General features: G+C 36.6%; 1 protein-coding gene across 3 annotated transcripts in view; it reads left to right on the top strand.

Moving 5' to 3' along the window:
* Window positions 1–27,937, top strand: part of FNDC3A (fibronectin type III domain containing 3A) — a 228,056-nt gene that overhangs the window by 107,140 nt on the left and 92,979 nt on the right. The window contains exon 1 of one of the 3 annotated variants that reach the window (XM_003811432.6): window positions 760–27,584. The exons of the other annotated variants lie outside the window; for them this stretch is intronic. Coding sequence (XP_003811480.1) covers window positions 27,578–27,584 — 7 coding nt within the window. The 5' untranslated portion in view covers window positions 760–27,577. Of the gene's footprint in view, window positions 1–759; window positions 27,585–27,937 lie in introns of those variants that run through there. 3 annotated transcript variants of the gene reach the window in all.

A 27,937-nucleotide genomic window follows, 5' to 3' on the forward strand; every position in this document is an offset into this window, starting at 1 on the left:
GAGCAGGATGAGGCAGTCACTGACGCAATGCAATGATCCAGCATGGGGAATCAGAGCTCAAACGAGAGTGAGGAGGCCATCTGTGTGGAGGGGTAGCCTGACCTGGGTTGTAGGGGTCCCAGCATGGTCAGACAGTGCACAATCTGGGGATGTATTAGAGTGAAGAGTCAGAGCCCAACTAGGGTAAAAAGGGCATCCACACAGAGGTGGTCTAATTAGGAAGTCATCATCAATGCTGTGATTATACCCCTTCCCCTCCTCCACTAAGAACTCAGTATTACTTGCTTCTAGCACAGATACCACTTCTGCAACAGGAATTTTGTAGCCACCCACCACTGCCTGCCAAATTATCAGCACCTGTAGGAGTGATGGTCTTTATCTCACACCAAGGAGACTCCTCAAACACACAAAGGGACTTCAGATTCTATGCACTAAAACAAATGACAGTGTCCACTGCAGTGCAAGAGAAGACAACTTTATGAATAGAACTTGCTTATTTTAGCAGAACTAGAACTAAATATGAGTCATCTATTGAATCCCATTTGCAAAAGGGAAAACAAATGAAATCTTGGACTTCAAAAATAGAAATGCAAGTTCAAAACAGATGGTGGTGTATGCTGGTTAGACGGTATTCTTTTAACATGTTTAAAAGAAGTATTGACAAACTGGGATTGTCCCAAGGAAGACAACCAGGAGATCATAGAAGCGTGCAATCACCTTTATAAAACACTATAGAAATGCGTGAAGGATGTTTAACCTAGAAAAGAGGGCAGCGACTTGGTCTCAAGCTCTTGACCTCGTGATCCACCCGCCTCGGCCTCCCAAAGTGCTGGGATTACGGTTGCATTCACCACCATGCCCGGCTAAGGAAGCAGATTTTGACACGGGGAAGAACAGCTATGGCTGTATAAAAATGGAGTTGTTTGTTATAACAGTGTCCCATCTTCATATGTGTTCATACCCTGGTTGGGTGATATTATAAAAGTAATTCCAGCATAGAAAGATAATTGTGATTAGGTGAATTCCAGCAGTTATTGTAACTAAAGACGCTTTGATTCCAGAATAATCTGTTTATTAAACTGAGTTCTCTTTAGTTACTTCTGGGAATGAGGACTCTGAATGAGCGTGTTAAATTTAACAAGTCTATCTGTGCACAGGCACATAAGGTAATTGAGCTAGTGAATGGTTATTGCTCATGGTAGACCTATAAATAGTATATCAACTAGTTAATTTATTAATACCCACTACTGGTGAAATAAATACTTGAGGAGAGAGAAACTTCCACTACATTCTGAATCTCATAGGGGCAGGAACTATAATGCCGTCTTTATTTTGGTACAAAAACCCTACTTAACTGAAGTGGAGTATTATCTTCCATTTTGTTTCTTTAACAACAGAAATTGCCTGTTTCATCTTTTATCATCTGTGCTAAAATAATGCCTTTTGCTTAGTGGGCATTCTGTCAATATGTTAAAAAGAACTGCTAAAATATTTTTATTTGTGTACAGTACTTGCTTGCCTTGGCAACTGTTATATACCAAAAATATACTTTTCATACTTGGGGATATTTTAGTGCCTCAGAGTTTTCAATATGAGCACCATTTAAGATTATACAGTTATATGAAAATATTGATTTAAATATGTAAATGGTGAGCCACAGATATCACCTGGGTAATGATCATTTGACCAAAAATTCTGGGTTTATGCTTATTTTCTTATGATTTGACTCTTTGTGTAGAAAAAGTATCAAGGTGAATTCAAGTTTTCTGAGAGGTATCACCTTCGTTTTCTCATACCTCACGCTGCCTGGGAAGACAAGAACCTAATTAACAATACTAGAGTGTGTTGATTGTGAACCTCGTCACCTACTAGAGTTAGTATGATCAGGCTAGAATAGAAGTCCTATTGTTAACCTTTTGGTTTCAAGTGGCTCAGAACAGCTTCTCAGGAGTTATTGATGTTTTCTTCTCATTGTTGCTGGTATGGCTTTTTCTGCCAGTAGGGGTTTATTTATCCTTTCTTGCTTCTACTGTCCCCTCATTAAAGAAGTAACCAGCCCCGGTGCTTCTGGGGGCAGTTATTGTCAACTCCTCTATCTGACTTTTCTTTTTCATTGCTGCTGCTGTTCATTGCTTTTCTACTCTCACCTCATTTCCTCAAGTACCTGATCCTGCTTCGTCCTGCCATTACAGGTCTTTTTGAACATAAGGGATGGTATGTCCCAACCAGTTAGTAACCATTTTCTCCCTTTCTGTGCTGTGGGATCGTGATGATTATAACCACACGTCCATCCTCATTCCTGCAATTAGTCACCTTTTTCAAATACCTGCCATCTCCTTTGCAGAGCATTTTTTAGCAAGTCCCTAGACTAAGTCAGTATTTTGTTAAATAGTTATAAACCCTGAGCCTCTATCCCATTAATCACAACTCTGTTACCTCACGGTAAGTTATTTGCCTTGCAAAAGTTGGAGCTCCTGGCCTTGTCCTTCTCTCATGTTCTAGTGTAAATCCTTATGCCCATAAGACATAAGCAAAGCCCTCTTCTCTCAGGATGTCTTTGTTGGGGAGGAGAGAGGAATGTAGAGTCCTCATGCAAGTAAGACTCCTAGTAACCTGCTCTGATATCCTGGAATCTCTGAGACACCTCAGCCTCATAACTCTTGATACTTCAGGGCTTTGATATTAGAAATACCTCTGAAATTTATCAGAAGTTGTGTCTATTGTGTTGTAGATCATAGTCACTACAACTTTTGCTGCAGTTACTATAACAGTAGGCATGAGATATTACACGTATAACATTTCTTCCTATAATCACAATAAAACTTTAAAGAAGTAACAGACTATGTGACAGAATTAATGGTGTGTTATTAAAGGCACAGGTCTGGGAGTAAATTGACCTGGGTTCTAGAACCAATGGGTGGAAGTTAAAAGAAAACAGAGTTTAGCTTAGCATGAAAAAGAACTTTGTAATAAACGGAGATGTCAAAGGAGGGTTAGGAGTGATCAGTTTCCCATCCATCCTTTTTTTTTTTTTTTCCCCTTGAGACGGAGTCTTACTGTCTTGCCCAGGCTGGAGTGCAATGGCCCGATCTCGGCTCACTGCAACCTCTGCCTCCTGAGTTCAAGTGATTCTCCTGCTTCAACCTCCCAAGTAGCTGGGATTACAGGCACTTGCCATCACGCCCGGCTAATTTTTGTATTTTTGTAGAGACGAGGTTTCACCATGTTGGCCAGGCTGGTCTTGAACTCCTGATCTCAGGTGATCCACCCGCCTCAGCCTCCCAAAGTTCTGGGATTACAGGCATGAGCCACTGCACCCAGCCTCTCCCATCTATCTTTGTAGGTGGTAATGCATCTGCTGGCTCTTCACTTGATGGTGGTGTTATAGAAGATGGTTTATTTCTTTTGAGGGGATTGTTCATGCCTTTTAAGGTTCATCACAAGCCTAAAATACTATTAATTTATAGCCGTAGGTAATTTACTTAAATTCTGGCCGGTATTGTGCATATACTGAAATGAGGGTGGGCTAGGGCAATTTAGATTCTACAAGTTTCTACCAGCTCTCAAATAGTTACATATTCATAACTATACTAATTACATACCATGTCTTAAATGTATTTTAATAATATGGAGATTGATATTATAAGAATTTTTTATAAGATCACTGGTTATCTTTTGCCCACTGACTTTGCATTACAGCAAATCAGACCAAGTTCTACTGAAATTATAAGTAACTCAAGTCAAAACCACATGTAGTAGATTTTTATTCCCATATGACTATTTACTTTTTTCATAATTAGCAAACTAAACCATGGAGAAGTTTGTTCTTTATACATTACTTAAACAACCTTAACTTCCATTAGAAAATTTTTTGAAGCATAGGTAACTATTTTTCATACTGGTGGAAATCATGATTGTATTTAAAAATTTACTCTTTATACTTCCCCTTTTAATATGAAAACATCAGTTTAATTAGAGTCGCTCAAAATAGTAGCTTTGAAACATTAATGAGTCATGTTTGTAAAAATGAATTATAACAGATCATCCATTCATAAATTCAGCCCATTTCAATTTAAGTGAATGACTATGATTCATTCTAAGTACATTGTGTAATAGTCTCAGGCTGTCCCAGAGAGCTATTAAATGTTACTTTTCAAGAGAAAGTGTGTTATATAAGACTTATTTAAGAGAAAATTGCAATATTTTTGTTAGAAAGGAAAATATAGGGAAATTCAGTTGTCATCAATTCTTCATGTTCCTAATAAGTAAAATATCACTGTTATAGTTAGTCTCTTGGAAGTATAAAATCTAAGCCAGTTTAGTGAGTGCTATTAAAATAAGCAACAAAAATATTGATTAAAAAAATTTTTAATGACTGATGACAAAAGGAAATTAGGATCCAGAAAGATGAGTATGTGAAATATCTTATATTAGCTTTTGAATGAATGTTCACAAACCTCTTGCATTCTGGCACTTTTGATATCGTTTAGTGACTAAAATGGACATAAAAGGATCTAAGCCTTCTTTTGAGCTGGCCTCACAAAATGCTATTTTATTACGTAGGTAGAAATATGAATATAAAATGTTTGTTTTGTGTGCCATTCTCTCTTCCTGTTTTCTCTTTTAGGAAAAAAGCCACTTACTAATAGTAGTTAAGAGCTAGGAAATGAGGAGGCTAGAGAAGCAAATTGAATTGGAATAGGGAAAAAATGGAAAGATTAGATCATTTTAAAGACAAGAAAAATGAATTTGGATGTTTTACAAGAGTCAAAAATTTACAGTCAAAAGAGCTAGAGAAGATTTTCATTTTAGGCAGATTTTAAGCTAATTCGTAAGAATTATGTATCTAAGGCAGTTTCCATTTAGTTTGATTTTAAAAGCTGCCTTTTGAATATCTAATACCAATTATAAAATAAATATGTGTAAGTAAAATAAAATGATAACTTGTTTTTTATAAGAGGGGAAGTTGGTTGGTTTTATAAATTAAATGAACATTTATGCGGTCGGTTATTTTTACGTAAAAATAGTTGTTATATTCTAGGTAACAGAAATTTAGAAACCTATTTTTCTGTAGAAGAAAGGTGTTGCTATCTGCTTTTGATTTCTCAGATATTTGCTTCTCCTTAGAATGCTATGATCAGATTTTTATTAGAATGAAATTTTCTAAAGGCTTTGATTGGCATTAGCTTCATTACTTATTTGCTTAGGTTAAGATTAGCCCAATAGACATACTATCTTTATGGACCATTGCAAATTTTTCTAATATCTAACCATTTTTAACCTTTTATATATGAATAATTAAGGAAACATTCAATTATAATAAAATTTATTCCTGGCACTATGTAGGCACTCAATAAGTATTTGTTAATTGAGTAAATGATCCCAGTAGATAGTTACATACAACATACAGGGAATCTTTTTCTACTACCTGTGTTTTTCCTCAAAATATTTTTTTAGTTCCACTTCATCATGAAATTACTTGGAAACTGACACCAAAGAGATCATGTTTGGGCACAGTTTTATTTCACTCAGCTTGACTCCAAAATTCTCATACTATGGGAAAATAATCCATAACAGTAGTAACTATTATGATCATATACTACTACTACTTCTAGATTGAATGATTGTTACACTCTTGTCAAGGTCACCAGTAACCTCTGTGTAGCCAGAATGAGTGGTCAATTCTCACTTCTCATCATACTTGACCTCAGTGTATTATTTGAACCAGTAGCGTTCAACCCAGTATATTTAACCCAGTGTATTATTTCCTTCTTCTTGGACACTATTCTCTTGATTGCCCTTCTACAGTTTATGTATTCTCCTGTTTTTTTTCCGACTGCACTAGTACTTCCTTCTCAGTCTTTTTTTCTTTTTTTTCTTTTTTAAGTAAAGACAGGGTCTCGCTATGTTGCCCAGGCTGGTCTTGAACTCCTAGCCTCAAGTGATTCTCCTGCCTTGGCCTCCTAAAGTGCTAGGATTACAGGCATGAGGCACTGCACACAGCAGTGTTTTCTGATGTGTATTAAAATTTAATTTCAAAAGTATGTAGCAGTTAAGTGAAATAAATAATCAGTCACAAAAAGGTAAATATTGTGTGATTCCACTTACGTGAGGTATCCAAAATAGTCAAATTCATAGAGACAGAAAATAGAATAGTGGTTGCTAGGGACTAGAGGGAGGGAAGAGTGGAGAGTTAGTATTTAATGGGTACAGAATTTTAGTTTTGGAAGATGAAAAATGTTCTGGAGTTGGATAGTGGTGATAGTTGCACAACAATGTAAAGGTACCTAATATTGAACCATACACTTAAAATGTGTTAAAATGGCAAGTTTTATCTGTATTTTACCACAATTTAAAAAACTAATTTAGTAAATTTTTATATTTATCAAAAACCATTTTTAAAGCAGCAGATACCTGAAGCCAGAGCTTAAATAATGTGGTAGGCAAAATTCTAGGATGGCCCCCAGTGTTGTTGCCTTCTGTTGTACATAACCTACATAATTTCCAGGACAATGAATATGATGAATGTTACTTTCACAATTGGGTTGTATTGTATTGCATGGTACAGATGCCTTTTAAGAAAGAGAGATTGTCTGGAATAAACCTCACTAATCAAGTGAGTCCTTATGAAAAGAGGGCTTTTCTGGAAGAGATTTGAAGCATGAGAGGGAAGTCAGCAAGTGAAAGTTTTCTTGCTGGCTTTGAAGATGGAAAGGGCCACATGGCAAGAAATGTGGGTAGGCTCTGGGAACTGACTGTGGTCCCTGGCTACCCACCAGAAATGGGGACCTCAGTCCTGCAATCACAAAACTTAATTCTGCCACAACCATAAGCTTTTGGTAAGAGGTCTCCAACCTCCAGATGAGAATACACCCTAGCTCACACCTCTTTTTTTGCCTTATGAGACCCCGAATAGAGAAGCCAGTTACACCATACCCAGACTTCTGAAGTACAAAACTGAGCTAATGAATGGGTACTTTTTAAAACCACTGTTTGTTACACAGCAATAAAAAACTAAGACAAATAATATGAACTTTTTTCTTTTCTCATAAATTACGGTACAAAGATAGGCAGTTAGTGCTTGTATGGAGGTGCTGCTCCATAGGTTATACAAGTGGCCTAGGTTACTTTTGCCTTGGCCTGCCATCCCTAGGTTGCTGCCAATGTATGCATGATCCAGGTTGGCTCACCACCATGTCCATGTGCCAAAGAGAATGGAAAAGGGCAGGAGAAGAAAAAGAGATGAGAAATTTGCCCACTTTCTTTAAGAACATATCCCAGAGGCCAGACGCGCTGGCTCACACCTGTAATCCCAGCACTTTGGGAGGCTGAGGTGGGTAGATCACGAAGTCAGGGGTTCGAGACCAGCCTGACCAACATGGTGAAACCCTGTCTCTACTAAAATATACAAAAATTAGCTGGGCATGGTGGCATGTGCCTGTAGTCCCAGCTAGTCAGGAGGCTGAGAGAGGAGAATCACTTGAGGTGGAAGTTGCAGTGAGCCAAGATCACGCCACTGCACTCCAGCCTGGGTGACAGAGTGAGACTCCGTCTCAAAAACAAAACAAAACAAAAAACAAACACATCCAGGAGATTGCACAGATCGGGGGTCTGTGCTTTGACCTCTGACTGGGGTCTGTGCTTTGACCTCTGACTGGGGTCTGTGCTTTGACCTCTGACTGCTGCTTCTGTCACAGACATGCAAACAAAGAAGTGGGCAGCCATTGTTATTGTACGACCCTCTATTGTAAGTGCCCCCCCACCCCACCCCCTGGCTGTTGTGACTTCCAGGGGATTTAAAGAACAACACCCTTTTATCCCCCACTTTGTTTTCCCCCGTCTGGGAGCCATGCATTAAAGATTAGGCCAGTCAACATGTACCATAGGCCAGGCTCAGTGGCTCATGCCTGTAATCACGACACTTTGGGAGGCCAAGGTAGGAGGATCGTTTGAGGCCAGGAGTTCAAGACAACACAGTGAGACCTCATCTCTACTACTGAAAATTTTTTAAAAATTAGGCATGGTGGTGCATGCCTGTAGTCCCAGCTACTCGGAAGGCTGAGGCAGCAGGATTGCTTGAGCCCAGGAGTTCAAGGTTGCAGTGAGCTATGCTTGTGCTGTTGCACTCCAGCCTGGGCAACATAGCAAGACTCTGTCTCAAATCTGCTTTTACAGGGAAAACTGAAAATGACCATACATGCTCAGGGAAAGACATAGGCTCTCAGAAGACCTTAAATGTACATCTCAGGCTGATCCTTGGCAAAGAGATAGTCTACAACAATAAAAAAATCAGAACAATAACAAAAAACAGCCAACTCTGGGGAAAGAGAAGAAACTGATTTCCAGAGTTTCTACATGATTAGATTTAAATGTCCAGTTTTCAACAAAAAAAGATGACAAGGCGTACAAAGAAACAGAAAAGTATTGCCCATTCAAAGGAAAAAAAAGAAATAAACAGAAATCGTTCATGAAAAAAGACTCAGTGGTAGATCTACTAAATACAGACTTAAAAAAAAAAAAAAAAAAAAACTCCTGGGGCTGTGAAAGAAAACAGAGACTTTAAAACAACTCTCTTAAAGATGCTCAGAGGAATAAAGTCCCTGACCATCCAGCCAGACCATTGGGTACAGCCCATGAATCTGTATGTAATCACACATCTGGCCATTTCTACTTCCATGCAGAGTACACAACCAGTTGCACTGCTTGAAGTTCTGCCCACTGGGAAGATTTCCCTTCACTGTTGTCCTTCAAGAATGTCCTAGAAAGGGACTGTAGTGCTGCAGCTGTTCACTTTTGGATGATGCCTGCATATCACGCAGATCCATTTGTGAACCAGGCCCTATCTTCTCTTACTGTGTCAACTGATCATAGGGAACTCTCCATGAGGCCATAGGTGCAGGCTGGGGGAGAGAAGGCAGGGTGGCAGGAGTGGAGACTATGGGCATTTGAGCCACTTCCTCATGTAACTTACTTGTGCCTGCAAGACCTGCTCGAGCTCGATCACTTCCATTTGATGATGGAATGCTGCCATGCATGAACCACTTTATGGCTAGATGGGTCAGAAAGCACCCAGTTCATGATGGGCAGTTAGGTCACATGGTGACTTGATGACCCATAGTCAAATATTCAGTTTCCACCAAAGCCCAGTAACAGGCCAAGAGCTGTCTCTCCAAAGGAGAGTAGTTATCTGCAGAAGATGGCAGGGCCTTGCCCCAAAATCCTAGAGGTCTTTGCTGTGATTCACCTATGGGGGCCTGCCAAAGGCTCCAAACAGCATCCCTATCTGCCACTGACACCTCAAGCACCATTGGATCTGCTGGGTCATATGCCCCAAGTGACAGAGCAGCTTGCACAGCAGCCTGGACCCGTTGCAGAGCTTTCTCCTGTTCTGGAACCCACTTAAACTGGCAGCCTTTCAGGTCACTCGATAAATGGGCTGAAGTAACACACCCAGATGAGGAATGTGTTGCCTCCAAAATCCAGTTAGGCCCACTAGGCATTGTGCCTCTTTCTTGGTTGTAGGAGGGGCCAAATGCAGCAACTTATCCTTCACCTTAGGAGGAATGTCTCAACAGTCTCTCTTTTTCCATTTTTCTGCCTTCTTATCTTCTAGCGGTACTGGCAGCTGATTAGGTTGTGCCCATCCAGATTAAGGTTGGGTCTGCCTTTCCCAGCCCACTAACTCAAATCCTTTGGCAACCCTCACAGACATACCCAGGATCAGTACTTTGTATCCTTCAATCCAATCAAGTTGACACTCAGTATTAATCATCACACCTCCTTCATACCTTTGTTCACATTGTTCCTTCTTATAAAAATCACGCAGGAGCATGCATACATACAGGTGAGAGCTTTCTGAATCTTTCCAGCCCTTCAAAACCCAATACTAGTTACATCTATTTTGAGACTCTTTCTGACCACTCCAATGTTAAAAAAAAAAAGTGCTCCTTAATTTCTTGTAATATATATATTGTCAGGCTTATATCTCTAATCTGGCATGTTGTTTATTGGTCTATATTGTTATTTGTCTTTTTTTTCTTAGAGTCCATCTTTAATAATGTAATTAGGTGCTCATTGTCTGCCAAGATTGTGTTGTATGCATTGATTGCATTAATCAACTTTAAATCTTAAGAGAGGAACCTGAGATTCATAAAAAGCCTCATACCTAGTTATTGGTGGATCTAGAACCCAAATGAAAGTCTTTTTGATTTCTAAAGAATAATTTTTACCTGCACCAAGATATCTTAGAATCAACTGGGGAGTTTAAACATACAGATGTGTAGGCCCACATCAGCCTTTCTCAACTGATTTATGATACAAAACCATGATACAGTGGTAGTATACTCTTTGTAGGCTACATTCCCCTCTGCTCTCCTCCCTGTAGCACTTACAACTGCCCCATACATATAGAAATTCAGTAAATGTTTCTTTACTTATTTTAGGCATATAACAATAGAATTGTCTTTATTTCAGCACTTAGTCATTTCTAATTGCACAGATATTGCCTTATAGATCCTCAAGTAATGAAAAAAGGGAGAGAAAATGACTTTGTTATTTAATTAGCATATATATTAGCTAATGGTTATCGAACGATCCCTGTACCAGTTAGTGTTGTAAACACTCTACATGTGATTAACCTATTCAGTCCTCCCAGCAACCCTTTCAGCTAACTATTATCTTCATTTTATATATGAAGAAATTGAGACACAGGTTATTAATTCACCTGTAGTTACCAGTTACTGAATGACTCAGCTGCGACCTGAACTCAGGCAGTCTGGCTGCAGAGTGCATACTTCTAACAGTTACCTTACAGTAACTTCTCAAACATAGAGTACCTAAGATGGTGCTCTACTCATAGTCCAACAATGATTAGTTCCTCCAAACCGTGTACTTGCTTCCTGAAATATTTAATATATTTCAAAATTGAATGCTGAAACCAAATTATTATACCAAATACTCTACTCATAAATTTATCTTTGAACCTCAAGACTATCTCTATCAAAAAGTGCCATTTAGCTTTACATGATTTATATGGCATGATGCTGGGGCAAACAGAGTCTCTTGGTTTTAATTGCAAGATGTAGTTTTTCCTCAGAGCATTGAGAGAACATGTTTTATTTCCTTTACTAATCCTCTGTTTTGAGGAGTGATTTCACTGAAATAATTTTAAAGAGTGAACGATACAGATTTTATATTAAACAAAACACTGAGTATGAGAGTTTGAAAAAGGCTCTTTCTTCATTTATACCTAAGAAATACCTTAATTTTGATTACCCTAAATGGCAGAGGTGGGGTGGGGTGACTAATATCATTTGATTCTACTTTTTTGGAAAGAAATCTTCATCAATTGGTTTTAAGATATTTTTGCTAAAGATGATATTATTAGAGTTAATAACAATAGGCGTAAAAAGTGTGTGCTTTAAACGTTAACCTAAGCACAGAGTGTCCTTGTAAAATACCTTTCTGATTAACTGAAAACCAGAAGGCTTTTCCAACTCATTTTACTGAAAATATTTATAGAATAACAAATTCAGCCATGGTAAGCAGAATATACTGAAAATAATTCAGTCTTTCAGTGCCCTAAATCATTGTAAGTATTAATAATACTGATTGTACTATATAGTTGTAGATTATGTAGAAGACAGAGTTGAATCTAGATTAGAATATGGCCTGGGGGTTGCTTTTTAAACCCATTACTTTATGTAAATAATTCTTAACCTAATATTTGCAATCACTATTCCAAAACACTGGAGATGTAGTGATAAGCAACATAGACTGTATCCCTGACTCCCATGAAGTTTACAGTTTCCTAGGAAAGAAGATTTAAGGAATTCGATGAAGTGAGAGAAGTGTTGTGATTGAAAAAGAAAAAGAAAAGGCACTATGGAAGCATATAGCAAGAGCATTCAAACCAATCCAGGGACTAGAAAATACTTCCAAGAGGACACTTACAGGGTGAGCCGCCTCTATTCTTTTTCTCTCAAAAATGGAAGATTAAAAAGTTTTATTAATTAGGTGTTTGCTTTAATCAGGACCATTTATTTGATATATATTATTAAGGATTTCAACAAAATTAACTCTTTTGTAATAAGAAAAAACATTACTTTTGCATGGAAAATACAGATCCATGGAAAATAATTGTGGCACATTTCCTCCAAGTATATGGTAGGATTATAGGAGGTTTTTCTTCTTTATACTTTACATATAATTTGATAATGTCAACATGAATTTCATAAATAATTATACAAGTGAAGTTTTAACCCCTTTTAAATTGTTTAGTCCAACTTTATTTAAAAATGTATATATATTTTTTTAAATTAAGACCCTAAGCTCATTCAGGAAAGTGAGATACCATGGTGTTTTTGGTGCAGATAAGTGGATTTTTAAACTAGTAAAAACTAAAAAATCAGACATATGAAGGTTATCAATACATCATTATAGTCCATCAGTTTTCTAAAAATCAAGGGAGTAGAAGAAAAGAAATGTCTAAATTTCATATCATAATATAGAACTGGCTTAAAGGATTCTGCCACTCGGGATAGATAAGAAACCCGCTGGTCCAAATGCAGTGGTGTTTACAATTAATTGATCACATCCCGTTATGGATTTGTTTCCTTTCCACTCCCACTGCTTCACTTGACTAGCCTAAGAAAATAAAATAAAATATAAAGGAAACTCAAGGTAGAGAATCTTTATACCTTGAGGATTTATTTTCTTAACACTATGAAAGAATGTCTAGAAAGGTCACCTTCCTTATTAAGAATAAAAACCATACTCTCCAAAGTTAGCTTCATTAGAAGGATATCCTGGTGAGAAGGACAACTGAATCACAAACACAGAGATTTACCTTAGTTTAGCCTTGTAGTAACTTCTACCACATTTTTTGATTCAGGGAAGTACTAATTAAGCATTCTAACCCAGGGGCAAACCTTTGTAATTTTTTTCCAGGAGCATACCTGAGATGAGGCTAGGATGTCCAGAGAATACTTATATAACGTTATAAAGAAACTACCGTGAATTTATCTACTGTCATTTACATGCTTTTGTACCATCTGCAGAAAATGTTCTAGGAAACAGAAAAGATCTTTCCTGGTTCCTTTGTTTGTATGGCAGCATGTTCGATGTGATTTTTAGACACTACCTAGATATATAGAGATAGAAAAATCATTCTCCTCCAACTTATCTAGGATTCATTCTCTAAGTTTTCCTCTGTTATGGCAACAAACACTAAGCATAATTTCATTTTTCAGAAAGTTTCTTCCTGTATCTAGAGAAGTGTGACTTGTGCTCCTGACTGTGGTTATGGTCTTTGATTAAAGTGCATCCAAACATGTCACCATTAACCATAAGAATCACAAAATAACATAATGGTTGCAGGACAGGATTTCTTTACAGGTATGTTATTTTCTCTATGGCTCCAGAGGTTAAAATTATGACTCTACCAGAGTTGAGTAGAGTTAGCATTGGACTCTCTGATCCCAAAACCCATGTGATACCATTGTTTGAAGATGTTCATTCACTTTTAAAGAATGAATTTTAATCAAATCCAGTTTCCATTCTTTATGGTTTAACAGAGTTCTGTCTTTGACATTCCCTTCTGCTTTATCATGTAATCCTTCGATATTTTTGGAAAATCCTTTCATCATTACAGTAAAATACCATCATATTTCAATATTTTAATATTATTTTTAGTCTTAATGTGCTGAAGTTTCTCACTTCTTTTGTGTCCAGTCTTCTGTATTCAGCCACTTGCTAGAACACAGAAAACACAGTCACTAATGTGTGCTCTTTTCCCTAGAGAGAGAATTTGTTTTAAGTGCCTTTTCATGTCCTGAGGGACAACTCATTCTTGACAGTTATTTGAAAGACTTAGGCCTTGCCTCACAGCCTAGTATGACAGACAGAAAAGTAACCCACAGTTAAAACAAAGAAGGCCATGCTAAGTGCTATGATGGAGTTTATGTGGGAGGCCAGGGTAGGAATACCTGAGCAAGCATAGGGAAGTCATTGAGTGCTTAGGAAAATATGATGCTTGAAGAAGTAGAAGTTAGCCAGAAGAAAAAAATAAATAGAAAAATATCTTCGAGACAGAAGGAACAGCATGTGCAAAGCCCAAGCACACACAGATAGAGGAAACGGAAAAACTGTGATTAGAGAGGTAGCTTGGAGAAGAGACTGCATGGGAGAGTATCTGAAAATGAGACTAAAAATATATGCTACTTTGCAAATACCATTATATGCCACGCTAGAGATTTCACATTTCATTCTGAAAGGAAAGGGAACCATTGAAGGATTTTAAGCAGGGGATAACTAAAACTATAGTAATAAGAATGAGACCTGGAAGCTCAGTGTGGAGGGTGAGAAGAAACTAGGATGATTTACAAATTTCACAGACAAGAAGAACTATGAGAACAACTGTCTCAGCAGTTTTTATATTTTCCAAATATTTCTTTTAGATGATTAGCAGTTAAAAAAAAAAAAACTTAGAATGAGGGAAAGACCTTGCTTTTTTACATTTTTTTTTTAAACACTTTTTCTTAAGAAACAACACTGGTTGAGGAAACGCCACCAAAGCAAAAGCATGAGGGTATGGGAAAAGGCCCTTGGCATGTTTTCATGTTAGTCTATGTCAGAGTAATGATGACAGAATGAAAGGTTATTAGATGTGCCTCCAGCTTTGATCTCTGTTTGGTTTTCCAGTTCCCCTGGGAAGTGCCAGTCTTACAATATAAACTAACAGGAAGGGTAATGCTTTAAGTGTACAGGCCTAGTTTCTTTTTGGGAGAACCTACAGCAGGATGTGAACATTCTGTGCCAAGCCTCCAGGGGTAAGTTCTGTTCCTTTTATAGAAGAGAAGATTTCCAATTAGGTGTGGGTGTGTTTAATTCAGGGATAATATATTTCGAAACCTTATACATATGATTACTCATAAGCCATCCAGCTGTAACCATTAAAAAATTGATATTTTGATGCCCGAAAAGACTAATAAAGTTTTAAAATTATAGGCCCAAAGAAGAAGTGACTATTGGGAAGAAGACCCTGAAATTACAGTAAATTGTAAGGCCATAGTGTAGTGCTCCAAATCTGAATCAAAGTGATATTTTGTCAAGCACAGCATATTATATAAAATGCTTAATAAATGGCAACATATCTGCAGAAGATAGTCTAAAAAGCCTAGATACAGAAGCCTTTTTACAGATAATTCAGATGGCTAGTAGAACCTTAAGACATGTTCCTAAGGGCCCAGACCTTAAAGCACAGAAGCTGTGAGGAAACTAACATATAGATTCTGTTGTATGGGCAATCTATAATTAAAATAAAAAAGTTTAGCTATTATGTAAAAAGAGAACCTAGCACAACCCTTTTTGACACTAGCAGTACTGATTTAATGCAGTCTGCATGGTAGATGACTAGCCTGCTTTGTCACTTGAGCAGTTTTTTTCAGTCTGTGGCCTTAATGTTTGATCCTGACAGGATTTGCGTCACTGATCCATATCACTGCCTGTGTGATGTCAAAGTGTGGGTGTTCAGTTATTGAGGCATAGTTAACCTAATGTGCTGCAGTAAATCCTAAGTGCTCCTTCCTACTAAAATAACAAAAGAATGATTCATCATTGTTCATATTAGGCTGATACTAAAAATAGTAATGTTCACAACCTGCTGCATTCATGGACATTAATATCACAGCCTCTGCAGCTTTCTAAACAAGTGCACTAAAAATAATTTCTTGTTTAGAAACAGGTGCTTGGTAAACACATCTCCTTCAAGTTTTCTATTTATATGCAGTTCAATTTAGTGCTAAAGGTAGATTCTAACCATAAGTCATTCTTCAAATGTACTCTACTTAGTGTTTATCACTGATACATCTAATTGTGCTGCAAATCTAATCATAGAAATTTTCAGTTACTTGTACACAGATAATGAAATTATCCACGATTCTGAATCATACTTAGGCCCCTAATTTAAGCATTCTGCTTTATCCAAACTTTAAAAAGAATAATAAATTTCCAAGGAAAAGAAAGGTCTCTAAACATCTAAGCATGAATAATGACCTTGATCTTTTCTCTTTCTTCTGTAACTTCCTTATTCTGTTCCCAAGTTCTGACTCACCAATTTGGTGAGTTCCTAGATCAAGGCTTACACTAATTGCCTGCCTTATATGAATAAATGTTGCTAGGTGTTTCATAGCCTTAATAAATAAGCATTCCTTATTAGTAAGGGGACCTTATATCCCAATTTGTCTAAGACAGTTCTGGTTTTTGCCTCATCTTGATATCTAACTGGTATGACATTTGTCTTGGATTTATCATTTTTAAAACAATATTATTAGTAGTTCATTAAAATAAGTTGTGATAGATTTGGTTGACCACCATTTTGAATTTCCAGCTTCCGCCTTGATCTCTAGTAAGTAGCTCATCCGTCTCTTTTTCACTTTAAACTTGTGGTTAAATCTTAGACAACCCAAAATAAATCATTCTCTCTTCCTGACCCTTGCCAGAAGCAAGTCTTAATTAACAGTAAGTGAAAGTGTGCTTAGATTTAAAGGACTGGGAACTAACTCCTTTCAGTTTCCTGGTGGTAGTGGCAGAAGTATTTGATGCTGCTGTCTTTGCTGGCCACTTGGTGTCACCAGGGCACCAAGTGGAAGGACCAGTGGGAAGCATATAGGTTAAATAAATAAATATGAGGAAATTAAATATTTATGCCACTGAATATATAAAAAATAGCTTGAATGATCTTTATCACTTATTGTATTGTGTATAACTGTTACTTGGCAGTACTTCTTTATCTTGCAGTAAACTCTCTCAGCAGTAATGAGCTCAAAAACAAGGTCTAAATTTGGTGAAACATGCAGAAGAAAAATAAAGACGATTCAGTGAGATTTGTAAAAATATTTAACGTTTTTATAGTACTTAATATTGTAAAAATATTTGAAGTATTTACACATCTCAATAAGAAACAAAAAATAGAACTGAGAGTATCCTCCACTTAGCAGATATGCTCCCGGCTTACCAGATAGCACCTTAGAAACAGTTTTTCTTAATATAAATGTTGTAGTCTTAAAATATTACAAAAAAGAGTCAATTGAAGGTATCAGCAGCTTTAAGTTTATAAACCATAAAATACAACATTGTAAGCAATTTTATTTTAAAAATTAGGATGACTATTTGAAAGAAGAAATTTTTCAATTAAATACCAGTGATAAGGAATTAAAGACAGGTATAGCTAAGAAATTAAAATACATATATACTAAGAATAATTGTTCTGTTTATATTACTCCAATATTCAGATACTCAATATGAAGAATACCTTTAAATGCTCTTTAATGTACTTGCATATGTTTTTTAATAAAGCATTTTATTTTTCGATAGATTTTGTTAGAACTTTATCTCCCTCAGTGTAATTAAAATATATCAGTCAATAAAGAAACATACCAAATGATGTATTTTTAATGATTTTTAGCCCCCTTTTTCACTTTCAGAAGTGTTCCTGATTGGATGATGATAATATAATTATCCTACCTCTGCTCTGTTTCCTCCTTCTTCCTGTCACCAGAGCTCAGCCAGCCTGAAAGATAAATCCCTATCCCTCTTACTGCTAAGCGTTATTCCCAAACCCTTTTCCATAGATGTAGGGACATTTCATCAGTCTAGGAAATGGGAATAATAAAGATAATAGTGGTTTTTCATTAAGTTAAATTTATTTACTTAAGACTTTTTAAAAATTCTGAAGTTAAATCTTTTATAATGTTTGAAGTTACAGTATCCTCTTTTTATGAATTGATGTGACAATATAGGATAGACTTCTTTCTATCCGTTCTTAATTTCTTCTTAACTTTTAATGTCTTTACTTGGCCTAATGAAAAGCTGGTTAATGAGTCCCCAGAATTTGTTTTGAAATTTTGCTGGCACATAAATCCAAATGTTTGGGAAATACTAACTTAGAACACAGATAACTTCTGTATTGACCATTTTCTGGTTAATATCTAACCTCCTAACCTTATCCAGGCACCCTCACCCCTCAAATCAATCCAAAATATATTTGGCCTTAGACTGATCCTCACATTGCTTTCCTATTAGCATGTATAATGTAAAGTAAAACTTTTGTTGAATCGACATCTTAGTATAAGTAAAGGGGAAAATTATAGAGAAAGAAATCAGCGACTATCTGGTGAGATATGCAGGTTGATTAAGGCCTCTGAACGGGATAAGAGGTAAAACCTGGGTGAGAAAATGAGAAACAGTTAAAAGGAGAAGAAACAAGGTTTGATTTGTGCCCAAGGACAAAATTATAGTTTCTAATTCTTCACTCCCCTTATCTCCCTTAAGACTATTTGCTTATTTCATTGTCAGTCACTCCCTGGCAATAGACTCCTTCCCATGGAGTACCTGGTTAGTTGCAGATTTCATTGATCTTTCCTTGGTCCCTCAACTCTGTGGACATGTGTCAATTAAGCTCTAAGCTGCATGAGTTTAACACATATTATTTAGATGCTTATTCAGAACCTGCACTTTAATACTGCCACAAGAATCAGAGTCAGGGTCAGAGTCAGTCTTTTGAAATATCAGATAAAAATAGGTAGAAGAGTAAAAGAGTGTACCTCACATCCCATCCTTTTATATCTTAGTGACCTGAAACCACTCTTTGTTTAGCTGAACGAGTCTACCTTTTAAATATTTGGACATGCAAATGACCCTGATTATTATAATCTAACAGCAGCCTTAATAAACAGCTGATCTGGTTTGCCAGGAAAAAAAAAATCAAAATCAACTCTTCTTTTAATTTGCCTCATAGCTGACAATCTCTTTCTGCAAATCAACTGATTCATCTGTTGTAGCTGTTCATTTTGCAACTATATTGGAGGACATGTTGCTAAAAGTTGGACATTTATGGATGCTTCACTGAATTTTATATATGGTAGAAGTCATCTTGGACTATACCTGCTTTAGTGTTTTTTGTTTTTTTTTTTTTTTAAGCCAAATCATTGGAATCATGTTGTATGGCAGTGTGGGCAATACTTAAACTGCAGAAGGGAAGAACTAACTTAACCAACTTAACAGCGTGGTCCTTGGTACCTGATTTTAATCATGTTTCAGCTTACACAAAGCAGAGAGCTTTTATTGCTCATCCTCTAGTAAGAGCATAAGACTAGCCTTCCTCCTTTTTAAATTTTTATGTATTTATTTATCTCACTATTTTGCCCAGGCTGGTCTCTAACTCTTGGGCTTAAGCATTCCTCCCACCTCAGCCTCCCCAAATGCTGGGATTACAGGCATGAAGCAAGCCTAGCTTTTTTTTTCTTGATTTTTTTAAGCTTACTCTTTATTCTTATTGTTTTTTCTATATTAATTTTCCCTTTTCTTCAATTTATCATGGCTTGTGTTTTGGTTTGGTTTTGGTGCTACATATATCTTAAATCACCTTAAATTGTCTTTTGGAATGGGTTGAGCTACTAATTCACTGATTGTTTTCCATATAATATCCCTTACTTACTAGAAACAGTTTAGGATCTTTCTTCACAATAGTTTCAGTGAGATAAATATAGGTACATTTTGCTTTATTATATGTAACTAGCAGATACTTAGGGCATAATAGTGTTGGGTTTTCCATCCAAATGTCAGTGCTTTTTGTGTGCTTTAGGCGATATTGACTCCTACCTTCAGAACCCTTCTAAGAAAACTTAACAAGACTTAACTTCATACCCTTACTATTCTCCCATTTGCCACAGAGTTCTCATCCTCAGTGTTAGTGACGTGGTCACTACATTCAAGGACCTTTTGGTTATAGTGAGGACAATACAGGATGCATGTATTTTTTGTTTCCTAAAGACCTCATTAATTTGAGTATATGCGTCAAACAATTTTTCTATAGGAATAAACACAGAGGATGCATTGAGGAGATTACAGTTTATAGGAATGCATTATGCAGTGACCAGCATATTTTTCATTTTCCCATTCTTGTTTAATTATATGATAATTTTAGCAAACTTAAAAATGTACCTGCTTATTTTTGTAATATTATCTCAGATATTTTGCAGAGAGCTATCTTAATAGCATGGCATGTCATAGCAGTTGTTTGGATTTCTTCATAATATTTTAACATATTAACTACCATTCCTGAACTATTGATTTTCAGGTAGGCTTGTCAGTACAAGCACTAGCACTGTGCTTAGGTGACATTGCTTAAGCACTTACTGTGTACCAAACACTGTTCTAAGTGCTGTACAAATATGAACTTATTTAATCTGCATAATATCTCTGAAATAGAATAATTATTTCCAATTTACATGTGAGAAAACTAAGATACAAAGAGGTTAAGTAACTTGAAAGGTCTCACAGCTATAAGCTGTCATTAGAATTAGATGGGCTAGCTGAGTCCATGTTCTTCATCACTACCTTATGCTGCCTTATGTTTAGGCTATAACAAATTATAATAAAATGAATGATAAAATAGCAAAATAGTAACAAAATTCCATTTGAAGACATTTTGATCCCAGTGAAAAGAAATGTGGTTCACACAGTATTGACAAGGATAGACTGGTATTTTACCAGTTTGAGTGGCATCACCCAGTTCATGTGGAAGCATAGTAGGCTACAGTAAAGAATTTGGACTTCATCTCATCACAATACAGAATGGTCTCTGGGTTATAAGCAGAGGAGGATACAATGAAATTTGTTTTTTAGATCAGGTTAGCATTAGTGTGAGAGATGTATCAATTGCTAGGGACTGGGGGCAAGGAGACCCATTAGGAGAATACTGGAATAGTTCTAGAAAGAGCCTAGTGCTGCTAAGGCAATAGCAGTGGAGTAGAAGAGAACATGGATTTGAGAGATATTTAGGAGATAAAACTGTCAGAACTTCCAAATAGATGATGTGGAAATTGAGATGAGGGGGAAAATAGAGTCTAGGATTATTCTCACATTTCTGGCTTAAGATTAACTTATCATGGGAAACACAGAGACGGAATGACTATTGATGGAAAAAATAACTGGTTTTGAGTTTTATGTAAATTAAGTATTATAGATCTAGAGCTCAAGAAAAAGTCTGGATGAGATACAGAATGATAATCTTTCATGAGAGTAGTAAATAAGATCATCCTGAGAGATCATGTAGAATAAGGGAAGTGGACCAAGAGCAAAACTCCCAGGAAAATAAACACTTAAGGAAGAACAGAAGACAAGAAGCCATTAAAGAAATTGAAAAAGTATGATCAGGAGGTAGAAAGGAAACTAGGAGAAACTAATATTTCAGATGTTAAGGAAGAATATTTAAGAGAGTTGTTAGCAATGTTCATTGGATTTGGTAAGTAAGAATTTCATCTCAGTGACTTTTGCCAGTGCAGTTTCAGTAGAGTAGGCTGGACAAAAGCCTGATTATGGTGGGTTGCAATGTGATTTTGGGGCCGGGCACAGTGGCTCATGCCTGTAATCCCAGTACTTTGGGAGGCCGAGGCGGGTGGATCACGAGGTCAGGAGATCCATACCATCCTGGCTAACACTGAAATCCCATCTCTACTAAAAATACAAAAAATTAGGCAGGCATGGTGGCGGGCGCCTGTAGTCCCAGCTACTCAGGATGCTGAGGCAGGAGAATGGCGTGAACCCAGGAGGCAGAGCTTGCAGTGAGCTGAGATTGCACCACTGCACTCCAGCCCAGGTGACAGAGTGAGACTACGTCTCAAAAAGAAAAGAAAAAAAAAAAGAAAAGAAAAGAAATGTGATTTTGGAGACTTCCATTTCAAGTCATTTGGTAGAATGGATGCTCTGCTCTAGGTACCATCCTCTTATTAAAAAAAGATCTTCTGTAAGAATTTTAATTGCATTATTGTGCCCACAAAAAGTAAGAGACATGTACTAGGGGATAGGGAGCAAGAAACAATGCTGGGACAGTTGGTTATCCATTTGGATTAAAATGGAATCAGATCCTTTTCTCATACCTTACCCCAAAATTAATGCTTGAAGACTTAAAGACTTATGTGAAAGGATAAACTTAAAAATAATAATAAAGAGAGAGTATCTTCATGACTACAGAGTAGAGAAAGTTTTTTTAGGATACAGACACACAAAATGCTAACTATCAAATGATCAGTAAATTTGACTCCATTAACAATTAAGAACTTTGGTACATCATAAAATATATGAAAAATATAAGTCATAAACTAGGAAGAGTATATTTGCAACCAATGTAACCGTAAGGAATTAGTATCCAGAATACATAAAAACTCTTCCCAATCTATTTTTTAAAAAAGACTACCCAGTAGAAGAATAGGTGGAAAACATGGACTGGGTAATGCAAAATAAGATCATAGTGAGATTGGCAAAAATTTAAAAATCTAAATACCAAGTAATGGAGGGAATGTGAATCAGTGGAACTTCTTATACATGCCTGGCTGGTAGGAATATAAATTAATATACTCGGGAAAACTATGTGGCACTATCCTATAAAAACTAACATTCACAAAACCCTAAGACACAGCATTTCCTCTCTTAGGTACATACCTTAAAGAAACATTTGCACATGTGAGCTGAGAGACATAGAGATAGCAGCAGTGTTCTGATCCAAGCTTCTCTCTAAGAGATAGCATTAGATTGTCTTCTCTATCTACTTTAATTCCTTTGTTGATGTCATCCAGTCTCATGGATTTAAAGCCTATCTACCAAAGACTCTGGAATTTGTATCTCTAGACTAGGTAAGTATTTCCTTGAACTCCAGAATAGTAAAATGAACTGCCTGCTAGTTGAAATCTCCATTTGGATAACTAATAGACATTTCTAACGTAACATGTCCAAATCTGAATACCTGATCATCCCCAAATATGCTTAATCCACTTTTGTGCTATTAAAATTAGTACTGCTATGAATGTTCTAAATTACATCCTTCGGTTGGTGTTATATGTAAGCATTTCCACTGCCCATATACTTAAAAGTAGAATTACTAGATCATAGAGTATGCATATGTTCAACTTTAGTAGATATTGCCAGTTTTGCAAAATGGTTGTACCATATACTTACCAGCAATATGTATAAGTCAGATGAATTTTTTTAATATAACTTAGATCATGTTTTAAAATCCAGCAATGGCTCTTATTTTACTCAAAGTAAAAGCATACAGTAACCTATGAGGCCTAACAGAGTGTAGCTCATTTCCCTCTTAATCACTCTAACCTCACTCCTTTTCTCCCCCTTCACTCATGCTGCTCTGGTGACAGTGGTGTCCTTGTTAAGTCTTAAACATGCCAGTCATGTTCCCCCTTAGGGCCTTTACACTGGTTGCTCCCTCTGTGTAGAATGTTCTTCCCTCAGATATCCATATGGCCCACTCCCACACTTCTTTCAAGTCTTGGTTCAAATGTGACCTTCTCATTGAAACCTAAACTGATGTCTGTATTTTAAATTGCAATATGCAATCTTCCCCCTCACCATCAGCCTATCTTAGTACTTAAAATCCTTTTTACCCTACTCTGTTTTATTTGTTTCTTTTGAGATGGGGTCTCACTCTGTTGTCCAGGCTGGAGTGCAGTGGCAGGATCACAGCTCGCTGTTATCTCAGCTTCCTAGGCTCAAGCAAGATTCCCGCCTCAGCCTCCTGAATAACTGGGACCACAGGCATGCACCACCACACCCAACTCAGTTTTTGAGATTTTTTATGGAGACGGGGTCTCACTATGTTGTCAAGTCTAGTCTTGAACTCCCGGGCTCAAGTGATCCACCTCAGCCTCCCAAAGTGCTGGCATTACAGGCGCGAAGCAGCACACCCAGCCTCTCTTTTTTATTTTATAGCATTTATCACTTTCAAATATACTTTGTGATTTACTTGAATATGATTTACTTATTTACCGTGTTATTATTTTCTTCCTCTAGTGCCCAGAACACTATCTGGCACATTGTAGATAATCTATATATGTTTGTTAAGTGAATGAAAGCAAAAAAAAAAAAAAAAAAAAAAAAACAAACCAACAACAACAGAAACTGAAAAGAGCCCAAAAGCTAATGACAGAATAAACAAATTATAGTTATTTACATAAAAACATAAATGAAAATGAGGAAACTACAGCTATATGAAACTATATAGATAAGTCCTAGAAATCATAATATTGTTTAGGGATATATGTGATTTTTTTGTAGGAAATTATTTTTAAAAGAAAGGTAAGAATAAACTCAAAATTCAGGATAATGGAGACATGAGTGGCACAAAGTGATGAATTAGATGGTGAAGGAGCACATGGATGCAACAGTGTTGGTATGATCTGTTTCTTGGCTTGGATGGTGGATTTGAAACAGTCACTTTAATGACTTGCACTATTTTCTTTTGTATGTATCAAATATTGCATAATCAAAATTTTATTTAAAATGTGAAAGTGAATGTAAGGTCAGAAAATAAGAGTCATGTTATACAGTTAATGTTATATAGAGTTATGTTAGAAAATAGAGTTATATAGAGTTATGTTAGAAAATAGAGTTACTGTTAATTTTGAGAAGTTTGAGAAAAGAGTGGTAGCTGGATGGTATGATGGGGCAGAAAAAAAGTGTCAGTGAGAGATGGATGATATGCGTGGTTTATGTGTGAAACTTTACCATGTTTATGGGCACAGATGCAATGGTTCAAAGAGACTGAACAAAGGAAAAGGTAAAAATACCTGACAGGACAGAAATGACCAGTGAAGCCAAGTCCAAGTGGAGGATCAGATCAAGAGTAAAAGAGGAAAGATACCTTTGATCTAGTGAAGGAACAATGCTTCTTCTGCAAATAGAGGAAAGGAATTAGAAAAGTGTGTATGTAATATTGAGTTCAGTTCCATAACATCAAGAGTTCAGTTTCATGTCAAATAATGTGAAGAGTTCAATTTCGAGATATGGTTGAAGTCAGGTTGGGGAGGGCTCTTAAAGTGTAACGAGAATCTCTGATAATCATCCTAGAAAACAGTGTAAGTGATTGACCAGGGAAAGATTCATGAAAGGATTCCTGAGCAGTGCTGACAGCTGAGTTAAGGCTGAAGATACTAAATTTATAAACATGCCAGTCTGAGTACTGCTTGATTTCTACAGCTCAGGTGTAAGAGAAGACGGATTGAACTTGGAGATTTTCAGGAGATGGGGAAGTCAAAGGAAGACATGGATGAGAAAGGAAATCAGGCTATGAAGGCAGTGTTGGATCAGGAGAAAAGGGAGATCACTATGAAGAACAAATGTAGAAGAAAGAGAACTGGAGAGATGAAAGAAAGATATGATGGCCACATGAAAGTTTGATATTTCAAAGATGAGATAGTGGAGTTCTAAGTAATAAGCTCCAGGATGTATCTTTGAACATGGGTTACTAAAAATAGAATGAAAGACACGAGTTCAAGGAATTTTAAGCCTAGATTTTGGACATTAAAGTCATGCTGATGGACAAGAGTTGGGTTAGAGAACAAAATTGATCACAGCGCCAAAGTTCTCAATAAATGAGGACTCAGCCTTAAAGCATTGAGAAGGGGTATTGGGTTGTATGCACATATGCCGTGATCTCAAGGAAGAAGGAACTTTAGCATGAAACAGGAACAACAGTGGTGAAGGGAAGCAGCCTTGGAGTATCTGCAGACTACCAACACTGCTTCAGGAGAGGATAGGAAGTCTCTGCTCCTGGGGCATGCTGGGGAAAGTTTTCTACAGGACATCCATGCTTCATTTCAAGGCAACACAGGAACAAGTGTTCTGTAAAAAGGTTGAGGATATAGGAGAATTTATTTATAATGGAAAAAAACTTTCTAGTGAGCATAATGGAAAGGATTGAAAGGAGATGATAAGTTAAATAGTCAAGAAATAGAAATACAGGCTGTGTGCAAATGTGAGCCAAAATAAGAAGGTGGGCTGCAGAGGCTTGCTTTTTGTTTAGCGGCTGAAGATCAGAGACATGGTCAGATTTACAGGGGGGCTGGGTCTAACGTTTATGAGTACATTCTGTTGAGACCAGGAGACTCCTTACCCTTTGGTCTCATTTTTCAGGGCAACCCTGCCTTTTCATAGGAATTTTGAAGTTAACAATTACCTTTCCCCACTTGTAAGAATAGGCCCTTACTGTCTTATCTCCTCTGGGGTGTCTTACATATATTTATTGAGACCTATTTCTCTAGGTTATCCTTTGCCAGTTGTTTTCCACCTTTGTGTGAGATGGGGCCTTTGAACATAGTTTACACTTTTTGAAAAGTATAGCCTTATTATTAGATAATCCTGCCTTTGCCTCGCTTTGTGCCCTTGGCATGTTACTCTGCTTCAGTTTTCTTACCTGGAAATGATGCTCACTTCACTTGTTAGGATTAAGTGAGTTAACGCAAGTAAAATACTCCAAATGATGCCTAGTACGTACTCTGCACTATGTGGTTATTTTTGAAAACATGGTGATCATACTTTTACATATTATAACTATTTACTGAGTATCATCAACCAATATACTTGATACTTTAAATTTATTTAATTTCATTCTCACAACAATGCTATGATGTTGATTAACCTTGTCACTGAAATAAGCTAAGACTTCAGAGAAGAGCAGTAAATTGCCTTGCTAATAAATACTGAAGCTGTTATTAAAATATATCTTTTAATACCAAAATTCACTTTCTTTCCACTGTACAACTTGTTACAAACCGCTGTCATTATCATTACCTGTATATTTTTGTTAGCTGTTAATAAATTTCCTCTGAAGTTACATAGCACCATAAAGTAATGAAAGATCTCCAAAAGTTCTTATTCTTTCCTGTTGTAACTGGACATCTTTGGTCTCCTTTCTGGTCTCTACTTGTTCTTGGATAGAGAACTCTGAACCTGCACCTGAGGCTGTCTTTTCAGATTCGTGGATATGAGTAAGAATGCCATCTACTGAGCACCTGCACTTTAATTTAAATCTTAAATTAAAAAAAATCAGAAAGAAAATAAAACCAATAATGAAAGTGGTAGTCTTTATTCTCTTAAGAGGCAAATAACAGCCTGAAACATAAATCCCACCTTTGAGACACATGTCTATCAAACCTATATTCTATACACAATTATTTGTGTATTGTGGATATTCCTTAAGGATTGAGTATGGAGAATTACGTTATACAATGACATTTCAGACTGAATCTTTTAAATTAATATTATCTCAAATGTTCTAAATGAAAATTAGCGGCAGGCTGCATGAGTAAAAAATTAGAAGATAGCACCTGTGGTGTTATTGAAGTGAACACAAAGAGAATCATTTTACATCAAATATATATTTCTGAAAAGTATACTTTGATGAGCTTTTGAATTGGTTCATAAGGAAGTCTGAAAGATGGTCAAATTCAGGGCAGCAGCAGTAGAAATCATTTAATCTTTTTTTTCCCCTATATCAGAAATGCTGCAAGCGGGAACGTTTGCTTTTTTTTTCCCCCTTGCCCTTTCCTGGGTCACTGCAGGTCACGTGATGACTATCACGTGACTCGGTCAAAGGATCTTTTCCTCTTACAGCCTTGCAAAAAAAAAAAAAAAAAAAAAAAGCCGTTCTCCAATTAAAGCTGTTAACGTGTACTACGCTGTTTCCTTGTTGGATTTTCTTGTTCTCTGCTGCTACTGTAAAAACGAAATGAGTGGTAAGATTTGCTGTTTTCGAACATTCTGCTTTTATTTTAAGACAGAAAGCATTGTATTAATCTAAAGTCATGCCGTGTGTTTTTAAAAATAGATGCTAAATATCATCGCCATAAAATATTTTAAATTGTTGCCATGTAATTACAAAAAGGTTAGACTATGTAGAGTTATTTTGTAATTTTGTATTCCACGGAATATTCCATTCTAGGATCTTTATTTTACTAGGTTTTTCTTCTAGAGCTAAAATCTGAAAATTGGCATCAGATTATTTGGAAGCCATTGTGAACGCTGGCTTATAGAGAATATGTAGCACAGCAGCAGCACGTTGCATTTTAAGAATTAAAACTCCTGGACA

This window comes from Pan paniscus, chromosome 14, assembly GCF_029289425.2.
Source record: "Pan paniscus chromosome 14, NHGRI_mPanPan1-v2.0_pri, whole genome shotgun sequence".
NCBI lineage: Eukaryota > Metazoa > Chordata > Mammalia > Primates > Hominidae > Pan > Pan paniscus.